At 47.7% G+C, this 17,133-nt stretch overlaps 1 protein-coding gene across 1 annotated transcript in view; it reads left to right on the plus strand.

Annotated features, from left to right (window-relative positions):
- Nucleotides 1-948: 948 nt before the first annotated feature.
- Nucleotides 949-17,133, plus strand: part of Sel1l3 (SEL1L family member 3) — a 136,963-nt gene continuing 120,778 nt past the window's right edge. Inside the window, exons 1-2 of the mRNA XM_045130273.1 lie at nucleotides 949-1,085; nucleotides 15,905-16,475. Coding sequence (XP_044986208.1) covers nucleotides 1,005-1,085; nucleotides 15,905-16,475 — 652 coding nt within the window. The 5' untranslated portion in view covers nucleotides 949-1,004. The remainder of the gene's footprint in view (nucleotides 1,086-15,904; nucleotides 16,476-17,133) is intronic.

Below are 17,133 nucleotides of genomic sequence, written 5' to 3' on the forward strand. Positions count from 1 at the left end.
CTGGGCGCCAATATTCTGGACAGTTAAAACAAAGAGGCACCGCACAAAACCGGGGGGAAAACATTCAGAACGTGTCGCCAATCAGGCGGCAGGGTGGGGCTCCAAACGTGCCAACAGGAAGGCGGGCCCCAGCCCTGCGGGCGGACAGGTGGAGGTTGGCAAGGGTCAAAATCCATCCGGGAGGGGCTCAACTCCAGGGAACACTCTCCCTTTCATTCCCTGCGGGAATGGCGCTCCAGGGGACCAAAATATCAAAAGAGCCACCACCCCAAACCCCACTGCCGGGGCGCGAAGTGGAAGGATGGGAGGGGTGGTGGTGGGAGGGGGGAGATGCAGGAAGAAGGGAGAGATGGAGAAAGGGAGGGAGTTGGGAAGAAAAGGAAGAAAGTGGAAAGAGAGGGTTAGGAAGAGGGGTGAGAGGACGGGGGATCGCGCCGAGCAAGGGCGCGGAAGGCAGGCGGAGGAGGAAGGGAAAGAAAGAAATGGTGATGGGGCGGGGGGCTGGCCGGGAACCCACTGGACCCAGGGCTGGGGTCAGGGGGAGGACCCGGGCGATCCCCACCTGCGTGGGCTTCCCGCGGCCCCGAGGGAGTGGCAGCCTACGGGGAGGCTGGGGGGGGGGGAGCGGCCGGGAGGCGGGCTGGGCAGGGAGGCGAGGGAAGGAGGGAAGGAGGGAGGGAGGGAGGATGGAGGGAGGGGACGGGGCCGGCGAGGCGGGGAGGAGCCGGCGCTCTGCTGGGGCTGCGGGGGCGGCGGCGGCGGGTCCGGCGGTGGCGGCAGGTGGCCCCGCGCGCGGCGGCCGCCGGCCGGGGGCGGGCTCCGGGGAAGGTGGCGCCTCGGGCGGGGGCCGGTCCCTGCACCAGGTGACCTGTTCCGGCCGGGATCCGAGCGGCCTCGCCATGCAGCGGCTCCGGTGAGCGCGGCGGCGGCGGCGGCAGCAGCAGCAGCGGCAGCCCCTGCCGCCCGCGCTCGGTCCTCCACCCCCGGGGAGAGGGGCTGCAGCCATGGTCCCCCCGAGAGCCGCTGTCCCCCCGGGCCTCGGCGGCTCCCTCCCTGCCGGCGCGCTGCTCCTGCTCGGCTACCTGGTGAGCGCCGGACTCTGCTCGGGTCCTTCCCCTCCGCGCGGGCCCCGGGGACGCGGGTGGGAGACCGCCGGGGACCCCGCAGCCGGACGTGGGGATGGCGAGGCGAGTTTTCCCCTTCTTCTTCCCCGCCGCCGCCGCGCTCCGGGCAGCCGGGATCGGGGTACCCTGGGCGCGGAGAGGGGCGCGTGGACCGACCGGACTTGCCGGGCGACTCTCGCTCGGGTCCATCCCTCTCCCGCTCAGACTCGCGGTCGACCTGGATCAGCTTCCCCCTGGAGACCCTCTTGTCTCTCCCCCTAGAGCCTCGCTCCCCGGCGCTGGCTCCCTGCCCCTCTCCACTGCCCCCTCCCCCAGTCTTTGCCTCGGGGCTTCCCATTCACCTTCTGGTGTCCCCTTCTTTCTTGTGTCCAACTTCCCCCCCCCCCGCACCTGCCACCCACCTGGACCCAGCTTTGAGTTGGCGCCGTGTGCTGCCAGCCCGGACGGTGCTGTGCCTACGGGGCCACCTCACCTCTCCATCTCTCACCAACTCCTCCTTGGTCACTCCAGCCAAGTTGCGGATGCCAGAAAGAATTCTAGTTCTTTGTACTACGCTCGCTGCCCGAGTAGTGACTTTAGCTGCGGTGGAACATTGTCAGTTCAGAGACCGGGCTTGGCTTCTGCATGCCAGTTTGCAATTTGCACACTTATTCTTGGCTTCTGGTCGACTCATCAACTAAATGGCAGTAACCTATTTTTCAAAACCAACTCATTTGCAATAGCTGAGCTATTGAGACCCTCGGAGCAAGGTGGGGGGATGATTCTCAGTTTCTTCAGTGGCTTTTTTTTTTTCCCTCCTGCGTTGGAATTCTTCTAAACAGGAGTAGATTTTTCAGAAGGGGACAGCTCTGCTGTACAGACCACCTTAGGTTCCAATGTCCTGCAGAAACCTTGCATTATTTCGCCATATGTTATTGTAAATAAATAAAATGGAAAATGCTGAATCATGAAACTGATGTAATAGGAAATTCACAGAATGTAAAAAAAAATGGGCACTGTCATTGTCCAGAATTCATTTATGCACCATTGTCATTATTTGGAGTCTATTCTTCCTAAAAGCTAAAAAGTGCTTACAAGATACTGGCAGGAATTACTGTTTGATTCTGGAGAAATTCCCCATCCAACCCAAGTTTTTTTTTTTAATTAAAAAAAAAGCACATTTTTTTTTTTAGCTCTTAAATGTTTCATTTCTTGAAGCAAGAAAGTGTAAAAATGCAAATTGCAACTCTGTCCTTGTATCTACCTGTTGAGCAATCCTTACTTTTACTTGTATTGCAAAATTAGCCAATACCAAATTTTATAGTTGAGTTTACTCTAATATTTTCACAAGAAGTTGTCAGTTGTTAACATGAATGATTTTTTTCGCCCAAGGGATATTATTATTTAATATTTATGCCACGGGGTTACAGCACACAGGCTCATAAATAAAAGTGCCATAACAAATGACAGGAGCTGAGCTGAAACAGATGATCCCTGTGCACCAGGCACTGCCGACTAGAAGCAGAGCCTATGTCTCCAAGCATCACATGAAGTATTCAGGTACAGGTGGTCTGGAAAGTTCCACATGGGAATCTCAAGACTGGAGAGGAGGGCCCACTTCTTGACAGCAGAAGAAATCAGAGTGCAAAGCCTGAAGGCCTGTGTGACAAGAGACTGAGATGGAGGAAGTACTGAAGTTCTGTATGAGTGATGAGGGCTTCAGAGGAGTAGATCAGAGAGGGAAAACAATGGCAGAGTAGACAGAAATGACCGAGGGGAGCAGCGGGGTACAGCGCCAGGGAGGACAGTCCATCCAGATGGGCATCTAGGCAGTCAGGGGATGGGGAAGGGGAGGGGCTGTACTTTGGAACATGATGGAGGGTGTCTGTCTTCCCAGATGCGCTTTTTGTATGTTTGTTTTTTGAGGTAGGGTCTCACTCTAGCCCAAGCTGGCCTGGAATTCAGTATGTAGTCTCAAGCTGGCCTTGAACTCATGGCCATTCTCCTTCCTCTGCCTCCTGAGTGCTGGGATGAAAGGTGTGCGCCCCCACAATGCTCATCCTAGATGTGCTTTCTTGTGAGGGGCTTCTGAGGTGCAACTGGGTAAGCATGAGAACCAGGCATCGCTGAGGATGGGTCTGCACACCCAAGGAAGCAAGAGTCTAACTTAGGAGGAGGTCTCCACAGTGTTTTTGGACTGTCGAGCTATGTGCTAGGGGTTTTCCTCTCCTAGTGTGTTCTGCCTGAAATATTTCTGAACGGCAAGGTTTCTTGATTTTGGAGAAGCTTGGAGTGTGAACCGGGTAGCTATGGTAGCTTATGGCCTCCCGGGTTTTGCTACTTGTAACCCTTTCCTCTCGTGCATGAATACAGTCCATTAGCAGAGCTCTCACAATTAGCAGCTACTGTGCAACTGTCCAGGATGTGAGGTCATGTCTGAAATAACCTTATATATACAAAGCCGGAAGTGCAGGCCACATAATAGAAGCAGGATGTTAAAGAGGAAAAGAAATAAGTAAGCCCAGAAAATACTCAACATCAGCAAGAAAGAGGTAAGGAACTGGTCCTTGAGAGAGTCCAGGGGCAGCTGGCAGATTTAGTTTGTGTGACTGTCCCAAGTGGACGGTGACTGAGCTTTCAAAAGCCAAAGCGTCCATGATTTGGAGACCTATTCCTGTTTTCTGTCAGCCTGTTCCCAGGGCTGGGTTGCAAGTAGCTTTCTGAACATGTGGCTTTGAGCCTCTGCCCTCACTGGGAGCGTGTCCTCTGGAGTCAGCGTCCTGAGGAAAGGGCCTTTCTTCTCTAGTCTGGGACACAGTAACCTTCGATATCAGCCCATGAGGAGTACTGTGACTGTCGCTAGGATACTACCAGAGCATGAATAATTGTGATGAGGCCTGAAAGATAAGTCACGGAACGATGCCAGTCAGATTTCTGAAAAGATGATCCCTGGTTCCAGCAACTGCCAGAAAATCCTAATGTCAACAAAGGTCAAGACGCAGAGAGCATTCTGGGAGAGGACAAGAGCCTCAAAAGAAAGGGGACCAGAACTGCTTCTGCTGAGGTCACTGCTGCTGGGAAGCCTTGTCCACCAGGACTCACCCTCCCTTCCCTTCACCCATGCCTAACTAGAACAGGCCCGAGGCTGCCCCGGCCCTGTCCTTGACAGTGGAGCTTCTAGAAGGCAGTTCTGTCCATCTGAACTCTAGTCTCGATTGAATAATCTTTTCCTTAAGTGAGAAAATAAATGTCACCACAGGCAATATTAATGTCAGCTCAAGAGCTGACATATTCAGAGTGGACATTTGAGCTTGTTAGACAACTCGGGGACAAAGAAAGAAGAGGACATTAGCAGCACAGATATATGGAGGGATCGTTAGCACAGACCGCAGCTGTGATGGAGTCTTGTACCAAAGTGTCTGTAAGTGGTTACATCCCATCCATCTAGGAGTATTCATTAGCTTCCTTCCTATGCGTGCATATTATACAAAGACCCAAAAAGCAAGTTCAAGGACCCTCAGTTATTCAGCTCAGAGAATTGTAACTATGGATATTTGAAATCCAGAGATAGCCCCAAATTGTCCATCTTCCAACAGCCTCCACATTCAGTCTAATCACTGCTTCTAAAATCTCTCATGCCATGGTACCCACCTTTTGCTTTTTACCTCTCTTGGCTGCCTGTGGGTAAAAGTGTAAGAGGCAGAGGGGAAAGATAGAAGAGAAGAAATAAAGGACCCAGGCGATTTGCTGAGAAGATGGATAGACTGGAATGGACCATAAATAGCCTAAAGTGAATTCAGTTACTCTGCTTATTGGCTCGTCCCGTCCCCCTGAGGGAGGAACTGAGGGCAGAAGGAGGCTGAGGAACTGCTGACAAGGTTCTGCATTGGCAGCTCCTGCCTTACCGGGAGAAGGGCTTACTCATGCTGGTGAGGGCACTCAGACGTGTGTGTGTGTGTGTGTGTGTGTGTGAGAGAGAGAGAGAGAGAGAGAGAGAGAGAGAGAGAGAGAGAGAGAGACATACTAGCTGTTCACTCTGAGGTGAAGCAAACTGAAGCATCTGGAAGAGGAGAGGAGAGTTTTAGCCTCTCCCCTTTCCAAATGGCATGATGGAGTCTCCGGCCACTAAGTGGGGACAGAAAGGAGGACCAGTATATTGAGAGTATCATTCTGGATGCTTCGGGAAGGCAAGAGGCACACTTTTACTGCCTCTCCCTTTGGAGTCCATCAATACAGATTTGAATTTTGGTTCTGCTTTTTGTTTTATAGATTTTTTTTTTTTATTTGAGAGGGAGAGAGAGAGAGAGAGGCAGATAGAGAATCTGCACACCAGGGCCTCCATCCACTGCAAATGAACTCCAGTTGCATGTGCCACTCTGTGCTTTACTTGGGTACTGGGGAATTGAACCCAGGTCCTTGGGTTTTGCAGGCAAGTGCCTTAACTGCTGAGCCATTCTCTCCAGCCCTGCTTTCTGCTTTTTAATAGCTGGTTGGCCCCAGGGCAAGTTACTAACCCACTCTAAATTCATCCCATGCCCTCTGCTGAAAACAGAACTGCTGTCTCCCTCAGAGGGCTGCAGTGAGGACCAACTTGGAAGTGGAATCCTTCCTGTGAGGCTGTGTGTGGGAAGATGAGGCTAGAAGTGAGAGAGGAAGAAGACTTGGCACATCTGCCCCAATGTCTAGTACACAGTAGGTCCTCACTGAACATGATCAAGTCAACCTCAGTCATTTTTGTGTGAATTGAGTTCGAAAGACATGCTAATTAGTCTTTGGGGTGGGTTATAATTCAACTGGGAATATTGGCCATTGCTGTGATGGTGTTTCTCTGGCCGGCTGTGTTTGGAAAGGAACAGAGACGGACCGGGGAGTTCTCCCAAGGCGCGTCTTGATGGTGTAGCCCATGCTAGCCTCATTTCCCATTCTGCCTAATTGCATATTTTGTTGACATAAATGGAGTTTCTCTAACATTTCATCAGCAAAATTTGGGCAAAATCGGCCCTTTAAGCCAATAAAATTACCTTTTTGACCTATGGAAACTCTGATCCAGCCAGCTGGGAGAGAAAATGCTCAGGAGTCAGGTTTTCTAAGATGACTGATGGCACAGACTGGGCAGGAATGAGAAAAACAGATATTCAATTATTGTTTACATACCAGACCTACCCACATACACGCGTAAGTGTAAATTAGCTTCCAATGGTGAGCTGTGAGTGATTTAAGATTTTCCGATCTCTATTCCGTCCTTCAATACCTGGTGGACCATATAGAGAAAGAGCCAGTTTCCAAGCTCCTTGGAACAGGGTTATTTAAGCAGTGTCTCTGTATTGATTTGTTTAAAGGAACCAAACAGCCCTCCAAAAAGAAGTTTAGGCTGTGTGGATAGTTTTGTTTTCTCGTGTCCAGAAGATACAGGAACTCATTGAAAACTGATGCCCAGGCTGAATCAATCTATTCAGGTCTTCAAATGTGGGTCTTAAAAACACACATTAACTGGTCTTGCTCGTTTCGAAAGATATTCTAGTGTGTACACAATTCCACAAAGGCAAAGGAGTGACTGTGCATGGTGCTGTCAGATTTGACTTCATTAGGGCTCACTTCTTCTGGAGCCAGACATTTAAGGGCCCCTGGGCATCTTTCCATTCCCCAGCCCCGTGTGTACAAAGCAGTGTAGTCACTTCTGAGGTGGCACATCTTTGTGGTCACCCAAACAGCGTATTATGAGAGGCCCAGAAATGCTCCTTCCTACCCCAAATCTCTTGCTTCGTGCTGCGGTGGCTTTGAGCTGTGCTTTTGAGGATGTATCTCCCAAAGCTGGCATACAAATGCAGGTACATGATATTATCTCAGTATTTCTTCATTATCACATTAACATGGATGAATTTGCCAGGTGAACAGGAGTCCAACAGAGGGTAGAAAGATGGGACATTCTTTCATTTGCATTTTTACTTTTGGTGTAGAGACATGGAAAAGTTGTAGAAAGGTCAGGAGATTGCCACCCCAAACAGGTCATCTGGTGTCACCTTCCTGGATCCCTCCTTTTCCAGCTCAGCTGTCCCCCAGGACCCTGAGATTCAGAAGGGGAGGGGCTCTTCAGAGAGTGGCTTCTCACAGGAGAACTGGGTGGGCATGGTAAGGAACAGCTGCCAACAGGCAAGCTTGGTCAATTTTTCTGGTTTCTAGTCAAGTGCTCCAGGGTCTTAAGCAGTAGCCAGGCATGGAGCAATGTGCAGCTGGCAGGCACACCCACACCTACCATTTTGTTCAGCAAGGAACACACTAACTCCCTACTCTGGTTCAAGCTCTCTTCTCGAAACTAGGGCTACAACAGTGGCATGGATTCTGACTTCATAAATTCCAGACAAAGGAAAATGTGGCTGACTTTTTTAGTTTATGTTAATGTAACCTGGCATGTGAAAATACCTATGAAGGCTGGACACGTGTCATGCCTGTAGCTGGAACTCTTCAAGTTAATTGCCTTATTTTCCTGGCAGGAAATAGCTTACAACCACACACATGACTTGAGCCAGGAAATCGGCCTCAGCTTAATCAATATTTAGAGTGTGATGTGTTGCTAATGGGTGTTGGTTTTGTACATAACAGGGACAGCCACAATTCATGGGGTAACAGCTGCCCACTGGGTCTGCTCCAACCTGCTAGGTGCCAGCCTCCTTCATTGCAGAGGTGACCCATAGACCCTTAGGGTTACTCTAGGGAGTTAGACCACACTCTGCTCATGCCACATAGGGTGATGGTGAGGTCCTCTTTGGAGCCATCACGTCCTTGTTACATTGCAAAGAGGCTGCCCTCTCCCTGAAGTTGCTCTTCTCTTGCATTCTACCTGTCACCCCTGCTTCCCTCACTTCTTAAGTAATCCATCTCAGTCCATTAAATTACCCTGCTTTCTCTGCCTAGCTTAGCTTCGAGTTCTCATATGGCTTGAATCTTTTCTGAAATAAACAATAGCAAGACATCAAAACCCACTACCTGGGAGCCTTGGAAAAATATAGAATCAACTCTCATCAACTATATATATTTGAAATTATGCCTAATTAGTTTTTAGAATTACATGTCTCTTAGGATAACTCCTTACAAAGCTGCCTTCTGTCACTGTGTGTGCTGAAAATTCTACTTAGAATAAAAGCTTGAAAATCAGTAACAGTAGGGGACAAACTACCACCTATGAGCCAGGCCAGCCAAGGTCCTTGCTTGTAAGCAAAGTTGTGTGGGACATATTCCTTTAATGTATAATCCCAATGGCTGTTTTCACACCACAGTGGAGCCAAAAAAAAAAAAAAATAGTGGCCCACGAAAATAAATTATCCCTCCAGATCCATGGGTTCCAAATCCTGAATTCAGCCAAGTGAGCATCAAAGACATTTGAAAAACAACTACATAATTTTTCTTGTTTTTTCCCCCTAAACAATATAGTACAACTATGCACAAAGCATTTACATTGTGTTAGCTGTTAAAAGTAACATGGGGATGATTTAAAGTCTACAGGAAGATGTGTTGTACACTGCTACGCTGTGTCATATACAGGCCTTGAGCATCCACAGATGTCAGTATCCTCGGGGGTCCTGGAACCAATCTCTCATGGAGACTGAAGAATGACTATTTTTACCATTTGGCCATTAATTTTTTTTTTTAATTTTTATTTTAGAGAGAGAGAATTGGCACACCAGTGTCTCAGCCACTGCAATGGAACTCCAGACATTTGCACCACCTAGTGGGCATGTGCTACCTTGCACTTGCCTCACCTTTGTGCGTCTGGTTTACGTGGGATCTGAAGAGTGGAACATAGGTTCTTAGGCTTCGCGGGCAAACACCTTAACTGCTAAGCCATCTCTCCAGCCCCCATTTGGCCATTGTTGATGGATATGTGTGTGTGTGTGTGTGTTGCCTCTGCATAGTGTATGCATATATATATATATGTGTAGACATATATGTGCCGGTGTGCACACGCAGGGGCCAGGCAGAACGAGGTTGGGTGTCCTCCTGTATTGCTCTTCTCCTGTTTCCTGGAGGCCGAGTCTCTCTGAACCTGGAGCTGCTGTTTTCTGTCAGACTGGCTGACCAGTGAGTCTCAAGGCTTCGCCCACCTTCAGTCCCTCCCCACCACCACGGGCCCGGGGTTAGAGATGTGCATGACCACACCCAGATTTTTATGTAGGTGCTGGAGAATGAAACTCAGATACTTAATGTAGCAAGCACTCTTACCCACTGAACCATGTCCCCATTTTAAAAATAGAAACAATCTTCTGCTGACCTTAAATCTAGCACAGCACCATCCATAGAGAATCCAAGTTCCACACATAATGTTATATTCATTGGAAAAGTCAACAAGAACAGGTGTGATTAATTTTAATAGATTTTATTTATTTCCATGTATGCAAATGTTATCATTTCAACATGCAATCAATATAAACATTATTAGAGAGACATCTCATAGGCTTTTGTTAAATCCAGGCTATATTTCACGTTACCTGTTAGCCAAGATGCCTTGTGACTGCCTGTTGGATAGCATTTGTCTAGAATCTGTATCCCCTTGGGTTTATTTTGCTGCACTTGAAACTTGGAACCAGGTGAAAACGCAATAATCTTCACAGGAGAATACAGACTTTTCCTTGAAGCAGAATTTGGAGGGAAGGCCCCGGAGAGGTACCAGGTGAGGTGTGAATCTGCCTCCCTCACCCACACTCGCTGAGCGTAACACATCAGGGAAACTGAAACCATGCCCTGCGCGCTGCGCTTATTAACGCCCAAAGTGTGATTGGTGCATTTTTAGCAATCAGGTCTAAAAGAATGAACCGGATTATTAGCAACTGCACTTTGCAGTGAAATCAAAGGACCTTTCTCCTGCATTCTGTGTAAAAGCATTAAAAAATGTACTGGGGGAAAAAAAATAGAAATCAAAGTAAGAGAATTGGGCCTGGGTGAGGTTTTAGGGAATGCGTCAAAAGAATAAGGAATGGAGTTTTTTCTTTGGAAAAGAACGCAAAGTGGTATGTCTATATGGTGGCAGATCATACTCCTTGGGTGGAATTTAGTATCTGAGGCATTGTCTTGTCACATGGTACCCTGGCTACCCATCTGCAGCTCTTGTGGCCCAGCTTCAACTGGCACCAGTGATGGCTGGCTTTAGGCGAATCCTGTCATGCTGGCATGTGCACTGCTTGAATGGCCACTGTGTCATGGCACACTCAACCAAATGAACGAGTGAATGAATGAATGAATGAATACCACTGTGGACCTAGGCGAGGCTCATCTATTTGTGCAAAAGCAGAATGCAGCCTGCAGTTCCCAAACAGCCATGACTCTCCCTTACTGTGATGTGCGAAGGGTGGGGAGCAGTATAGGGGGGACAGGGAGAAGAAAAGGAGCTGGGCTTTGGGCTTGCCTGTGCTAGCCCACCAGCTGGTCAGTGTGGGAGATGTAGCCCTTGCTTGTTATTTCTTTGTCTGCAAGACAAGGAAGATGAGCAGCTATCACAGTGGACTCAGCCTCTCCTGTGGTCTCCACTTCCAACCACAAGATCATTTTGGTTTGTTTCCCCCCCAGTAATTTGGCAGTAGACATGAGAGCAAAAGCCAGGCCTCTCCCTGTGGGGGCAAATAGTTCGGACTGTCCCCGCTCTTTCCAGATGTCTTCCCACAGGCTCCAATGACTAATGACAAGGAGTAGCCAGACACCTCCATTCTTCCTGCATTCACATCAACTATACTTGCTATTTTCGCCTTTTCGGATGGTTGCTCTCCACCATGTTGGATTATTGGTGAGGCATAAAGTTCAAAAGATAAAGGGTAGAGTACGGTACATAGCTCCCTCCTATTCCGTCTCCTGGTCACTTCCATATTTCATGTAGCAAACAATGTTATGTGTATTCAAGTAAATATTTTTAAAATTGTGTGTGTGTGTGTGTGTGTGTGTGTGTGTGCGCGCACACACACATGCATTTGTGACTTAGTATGGTATTTCTGAATGCACTTTAAAATGATGACAGGGCTGGAAGGATGGCTTAGCAGTTAAGACACTTGCCTGAAAAGCCTAAGGACCCAGGTTCAATTCCCCAGTACCCACGTAAAGCAAAATGCACAAAGTGGTACATGCTTCTGGAGCTTGTTTGTAGTGGCTAGAGGCCCTGCCATGCCCATTTTCTCTTCTATTCTCTTCTCTCCTCTTTCTCTGTTGCAAATAACAAATTTTTTTTTCAAAAAATGACTACAACAAGCCAGGCGTGGTGGCACATACCTTTAATCCCAGCACTCGGGAGGCAGGGTAGGGGGATTGCCATGAATTCGAGGCCATCCTGAGACTACACACTGAATTCCAGGTCAGCCTGGGCTACAGTGAAACCCTACCTTGAAAAAAAATAACACCCAAAGTGACTACAACAATCATGATATATTGTTTATATATATGGAGAGTGTCAATAACAAGTTTCAAAGGGCTGGAGAGATGGCTTAGTGGTTGAGGCACTTGCCTGTGAAGACTAAGGACCCAGGTTCAATTCCTTAGTATTCATGTAAGCCAGATGCACAAGGTGGTGCATGCTTCTGGAGGTCATTTGCAACTTTTGGCATGCCCATGCTCTATCTCTCTTTCTGTCTATCTCTTTCTCTGTCTATATCAAATAAATACATAAATAATTTTTAAAAGCATCAATTAAAAAAAAAGTTTAAAAAATGACTATAGCAAATTTCAAACCCCAAACACTCCATAGAGCTCATTTCATTGCATGCACATGAGGACTTTGGGCCTTGCTGTGGCTGCCTCGTCCTTGTGGGATGGAGGTATTGTAAAGTATGTAAGCGTCCGCCTTCTGCTGGTAGCAAGAGGGTTGCTATAAGGACTCTGGACACACACCATTTCCCGCAGATCTGAGTCTGTGTGTAGGATAAATGCCCAGAAGTGGAATTGTTGTGCTAGGGGGTGACTGCATTTATATTTTTGGTAGCTATGGCCTAATTGGCTGTGCAGAGATTACTGCCACCAGCACTGCCTAACAGGCCATGCTTTTTACACTCTAGCCTGAAAAATATCCAGATTTAACCTTGAGAGTCAAATAGGTTAAAATGGTATCTCAGCCTCGTTTTAATCTGTAGTACACTTCCTCTGTGTGAGAGTTTGCTCATCAGTGAGTCATATCATGTGCTCATTTCCCTAATGGATTGTTATAAAGGAAAGGACTAGCCCCTTCTAGGGAACCCTCATTGAGTCTTTGCTGTCTGTAGAGGGAAAACCCCGAGGCCTTGGGCTGGGACTTACTGCTGTCCAGAGCCCAGGGGCCTGTCTTCCCCCCTCTACACGCAGCTCTTTGGCCAAGCGGAACCGCTCCTTCACCTGCCTGTCTGTGTTCCTTGTTTTGGTGTCATGCCACGTCATCCTTCAAAGCCACCTAGAGTACCGTTTCTTCAAGAAGACCTACTGGAGACCCTCAGTCAGATGTGCTCCTCGAAGTTTGTTTATTGTTCGGCTGGAGCACTAACTGTCCCCTGTCCTATTGTTGGTGATGGGGATGCCTCCTCGACACCACACTTCCTGTCTTGTTCTCCTTTGCAACTCAATGGCTCTGAACTCCAAGGAAGAAAGACTCTCCTTTCCTGTCCGGTCCGGTCCTGTCTTTTCTTTTCTTTCTTTGTTTTGTTTTTCGAGGTAAGGTCTTGCTGTAGCCCAGATTGACTTGGAATTCACTATGTAGTCTCAGGGTGGCCTCGAACTCACAGTGATCCTCCTACCTCTGCCTCCCGAGTGCTGGGTTTAAAGGAGTACACCACCATGCGCAGTTTTTGTTTGTTTGTTTTTGTTTTAATTGTTTTTGTTTATCTTTATTTATTTGAGAGCGACAGACAGAGATAGAAAGAGGCAGAGAGAGAGAATGGGCGCACCAGAGACTCCAGCCACTGCAAGCAAACTCCAGATGCGTGTTCCCTTGTGCATGTGGCTAATGTGGGTCCTGGGGAACTGAGCCTCGAACTGGGGTCCTTAGGCTTCACAGGCAAGCACTTAACTGCTAAGCCATCTCTCCAGCCATGTTTTTGTTTTTTAAGGTAGTATCTTACTCTAGCCCAAGCTGATCTGGAAGTTACTCTATAGTCCCAGATTGGCCTAGAACTCATAGTGATCCTCCTACCTCTGCCTTCTGAGTGCTGGGATTAAAGGCATGCACCATCATGTCTGGCCTCTTTTGTTTTTTAAGTTTTATTTATTTGCAAACAAAGAAAATGAGAATGTAAATGGGTGTGCCAGAGCCTCTTGCTCTGCAGTGAACTCCAGATGCATGTGCTACTTTATGCATTTGGCTTTTTGTGGGTACTGGAGAATTGAACCTGGGCCAGCAGGCTTTGCAAGCAAGCACTCTTAACCACTATGCCATATCCCCAGCCCTGCCTCTGTTCTTTCTTTGGAATACCAAAGTGACTACTTTTTTTTTTTCTTTTAGGTAGGGTTTCTCCACATAGCCCTGGCTGTCCTAGAACTCTCTATCTAGGCCAGGTAGCCTTCAGCTTGAGCAATCCTCCTGGCTTGGACTCCTAAGCACAGGCATTACAGCATGCATCGACATGTCCCGCTGCCCAAGTGGTCTTTTTCTTTGAAACTGTGATCCAGTCATTCCTATTGTAATGCCTGCCGTTTTAGCCTTGATGAAGCCTGTTAAGGAAACTGACAGTGTTGTACACCCATCGCCACTTCCCATCAGCTCACACTGAAACTAACTCCTCATTGCCCTCCCCAAGACCTTGGCTCCCACCTCTTCTATTTTGTCTCTCCTCTGCTATTCCATACGAATACATTAGACAATGCTCGCCCTTTTGCAATGGGCTTATTTTATTTAGCATGTCCTCAGGTTTCACCCGTGCAGAGGTCATCCACATCAGAATGTCATTCCAGTGTCATGAATATGTGTGGATACAGCACTTACCTTTCTCCTTTCTTTCACTAATGGACACTTGAGCTGCTTTGAGCTCTCAGAAACAGTGTTGCTCTGAATGTAAGCATGCATTCCTGTTGAAACTCCTTTGGGTAAATACCGAGAAGTGGAACCACTCGATCAGATCACAGGGTGCTTCTATGTTTCATTTAAAAACAGAAATTGAAGCTGGGCGTGGTGGTGCACATCTTTAATCCCAGCACTTGGGAGGCTGAGGTAGGAGGATTGCCATGAGTTCGAGGCCACCCAGAGACTACATAGTGAATTCCAGGTCAGCCTGAGCTGGAGTGAGACACTACCTCAAATAAACAAAAACAAACAAACAAAAAAATATCAGAAACTGAAGCCAAGCATAGTGGTACACGCCTTTAACCCCAGCACTTGGGAGGCAGAGGTAGGTGGATCGCTGTGAGTTTGAGGCCACTCTGAGACTACATAGTGAATTCCAGTTCAGCCAGGACTAGCGTGAGACTCTACTTCAAAAGAAAAAAATGATGTTGTGCATAGAGGCTGAACCATTTTATATTCCCACCAGCAGTGCACAAGGCTCCAGTTTCTCCACATCCTCGGCCATTGCTCATTTCCTATTTTTCTTTCTTTTATGCTATACATCAGAATGGGTGTGAAATGGTCAGAATGACCTTCTTTCTATGGTGTTTTGGATACCTGAGCCACCAAGTCATGCTCAGAAGAGCTCCCATCCACCCTGACACCCTTCAGCACCTCATACTCCAAATCATGCCTTGATTTCATAACCAGGCTTCTCAGATATCTTCTGGGAGAAATGTTCACAGTTGAAAGGTCATTAAAAAAAAAAAAAATTGGGCTGGAGGATGGCTTACCAGTTAAGGCGTTTGCCTGCAAAGCCAAAGGACCCAGGTTCAATTCCCCAGGACCCACGTTAGCCAGATGCACAAGGGGGCGCATGCATCTGGAGTTAGTGGCTGGAGGCCCTGGCATGCCCATTCTCTCTTTCTTTGTCTCTGTTAAATAAATAAAAATGAAAATATTTTTAAAAAAAGAATTAAGCGGACAAACAACTAGAATCTTTCTTGATACTTGTCACAATGTTATGTCAAAATCAACCCATGCGACTCACTGTTTAAGCTCACCTGTGTGTGACACGGGGCAGTAGAGACCTCCCACGGGTCCGTCTAGCCTGTGCGCTTATCCCGGCTCTGCACTGACCGGGCAAAAAGAGGCTGCTGCGGTATTCATTTCATCTTCCCTCGCTGCACCTTTTGAACTTTTCTCCCATGCTTTGATTTGGTCACCATTTGAAGTCAAGACAGTAGTCTGAAGATCCCTAAAGCTGAGCTGTCTCTCTCTTCTCAGGCAGGCCCCGTAGCTACTGGATGCACGGACCAGCCTCCATTTGGAAACCAGCTTTGGAGTCATTGCCACATAATTTTAAAAGTCACATTTTGTCCAGCAGATGCTACAGAGCCCAGAGAGAGAACTTAATGTGGCCTAATCTTCATTTGTTTTGTGTTTGTTTTTCTTCAGTCATTCAATAGTGCTTTCAACATATCTTACTGTCCACAATCACTGCTTTGTGGAGAACAGTAATTAAAAAACAATTTCATTTATTAATTTGCAGAGAGAGAGAGAGAGAGAGAATATGGGCATGCCAGGGTGTCTAGCCGTTGCAAATGAACAAGATGCATGTGCCCCTTTGTGCGTCTGGCTCTACAAGGGTGCTGGGGAATCGAACCCTGGTCATTAGGCTTTGTTAGCACTCACCTTGACCACTGAGCCATCTCTCTAGCCCCTGAGAACAGTAATTGTAATCCCTGGAAAACAACTATTCACCTGTGTGTTGCTTTGTTTTTAACTCTGAATTTCTTACCATTTTTTTTCCTCTCCTTTTTAGAATTTTGTTCCATCTTTGGGTAGGCAGACTTCCCTGACTACGTTGGTGATGCCCAGAGCAGAACAGAGCACGGCTTACACGGACTTTATTTATTTTACTGCCTTTGAAGGAAGTGTGCGCAACGTCTCTGAAGTCTCGGTGGAGTATTTATGCTCTCAGCCTTGTGTTGTCAATTTGGAAGCAGTTGTTTCATCCGAGTTCAGAAGCAGCATTCCCGTATACAAAAAACGGTGGAAGAATGAGAAGCATCTTCACACCAGCAGGACACAAATAGTTCATGTGAAATTCCCAAGCATTATGGTGTACAGAGACGATTACTTCATCCGACACTCCATTTCCGTGTCCGCGGTGATACTCCGAGCCTGGATTACTCACAAACACAGTGGCGGGGGCTTGAATGTTCGATGGGAGGAAAACCTGCTACATGCTGTGGCAAAGAATTACACCCTGCTGCAAACAGTCCCGCCTTTTGAACGTCCTTTCAAAGACCATCAGGTGTGCCTGGAGTGGAACATGGACTACCTTTGGAACCTCTGGGCCAACAAGATCCCCCAGTGTCCTCTGGAAAGTGGTAGGTCATTTGCCTCGTGGCACAGTGCATTCTTGTGTTTTCAGCTAGCCAGGGTGGGCATAGGAGGGCTCGAGAAAATTCTTCTGTTAGCAGCCGAGAGACAGGCCAAATGGTGAGACGTACTGTCGGTCGTTTTGGATTTGGGGGACAAAAGGAGAAAATTAAAAAGGGAGAGAGAGAAGAAAGATTTGGAGAGAATAGGGTGGAGGATGAAAGAGAGAAACAGAACAATGGGCCATGGAAGGGAGCCCTTGGGAGGTTTAGATCCACTCCCAGTTTTCTGGACATGTTGATGCCACTGAAACAAGTCGAGGAAGCCCTCTTTCCTGCCCGGACCTGCTCCTGGCCAGACCCAAGGTGTCTGTTATTTGTAAGCCAAGGCTTTATCTTGCAGGACCTGAGATTCCAGAGGAAGCTTCGTGCAGGCCTGGGAGGTTGTGTTTTGAGAATGGTAACAACTGGCTGGCTCCACCCTACTCTGCCACTTCCTGTATATATAATTAGAACTCTCCACACCTCAATTTCCCTATCTGTAAAGCAGGCTACAAGTCATTGTCTCAGGATAAAGTGGCAAGGATTAAATGAAATGGAACTGCTGGGCACATCATTGATGCTTAGCATCAGGTAGCCACAATGACAGAAATTCCACATTAATATA

The sequence above is a fragment of the Jaculus jaculus genome, chromosome 11 (assembly GCF_020740685.1).
Source record: "Jaculus jaculus isolate mJacJac1 chromosome 11, mJacJac1.mat.Y.cur, whole genome shotgun sequence".
In the NCBI taxonomy this organism is placed as follows: domain Eukaryota; kingdom Metazoa; phylum Chordata; class Mammalia; order Rodentia; family Dipodidae; genus Jaculus; species Jaculus jaculus.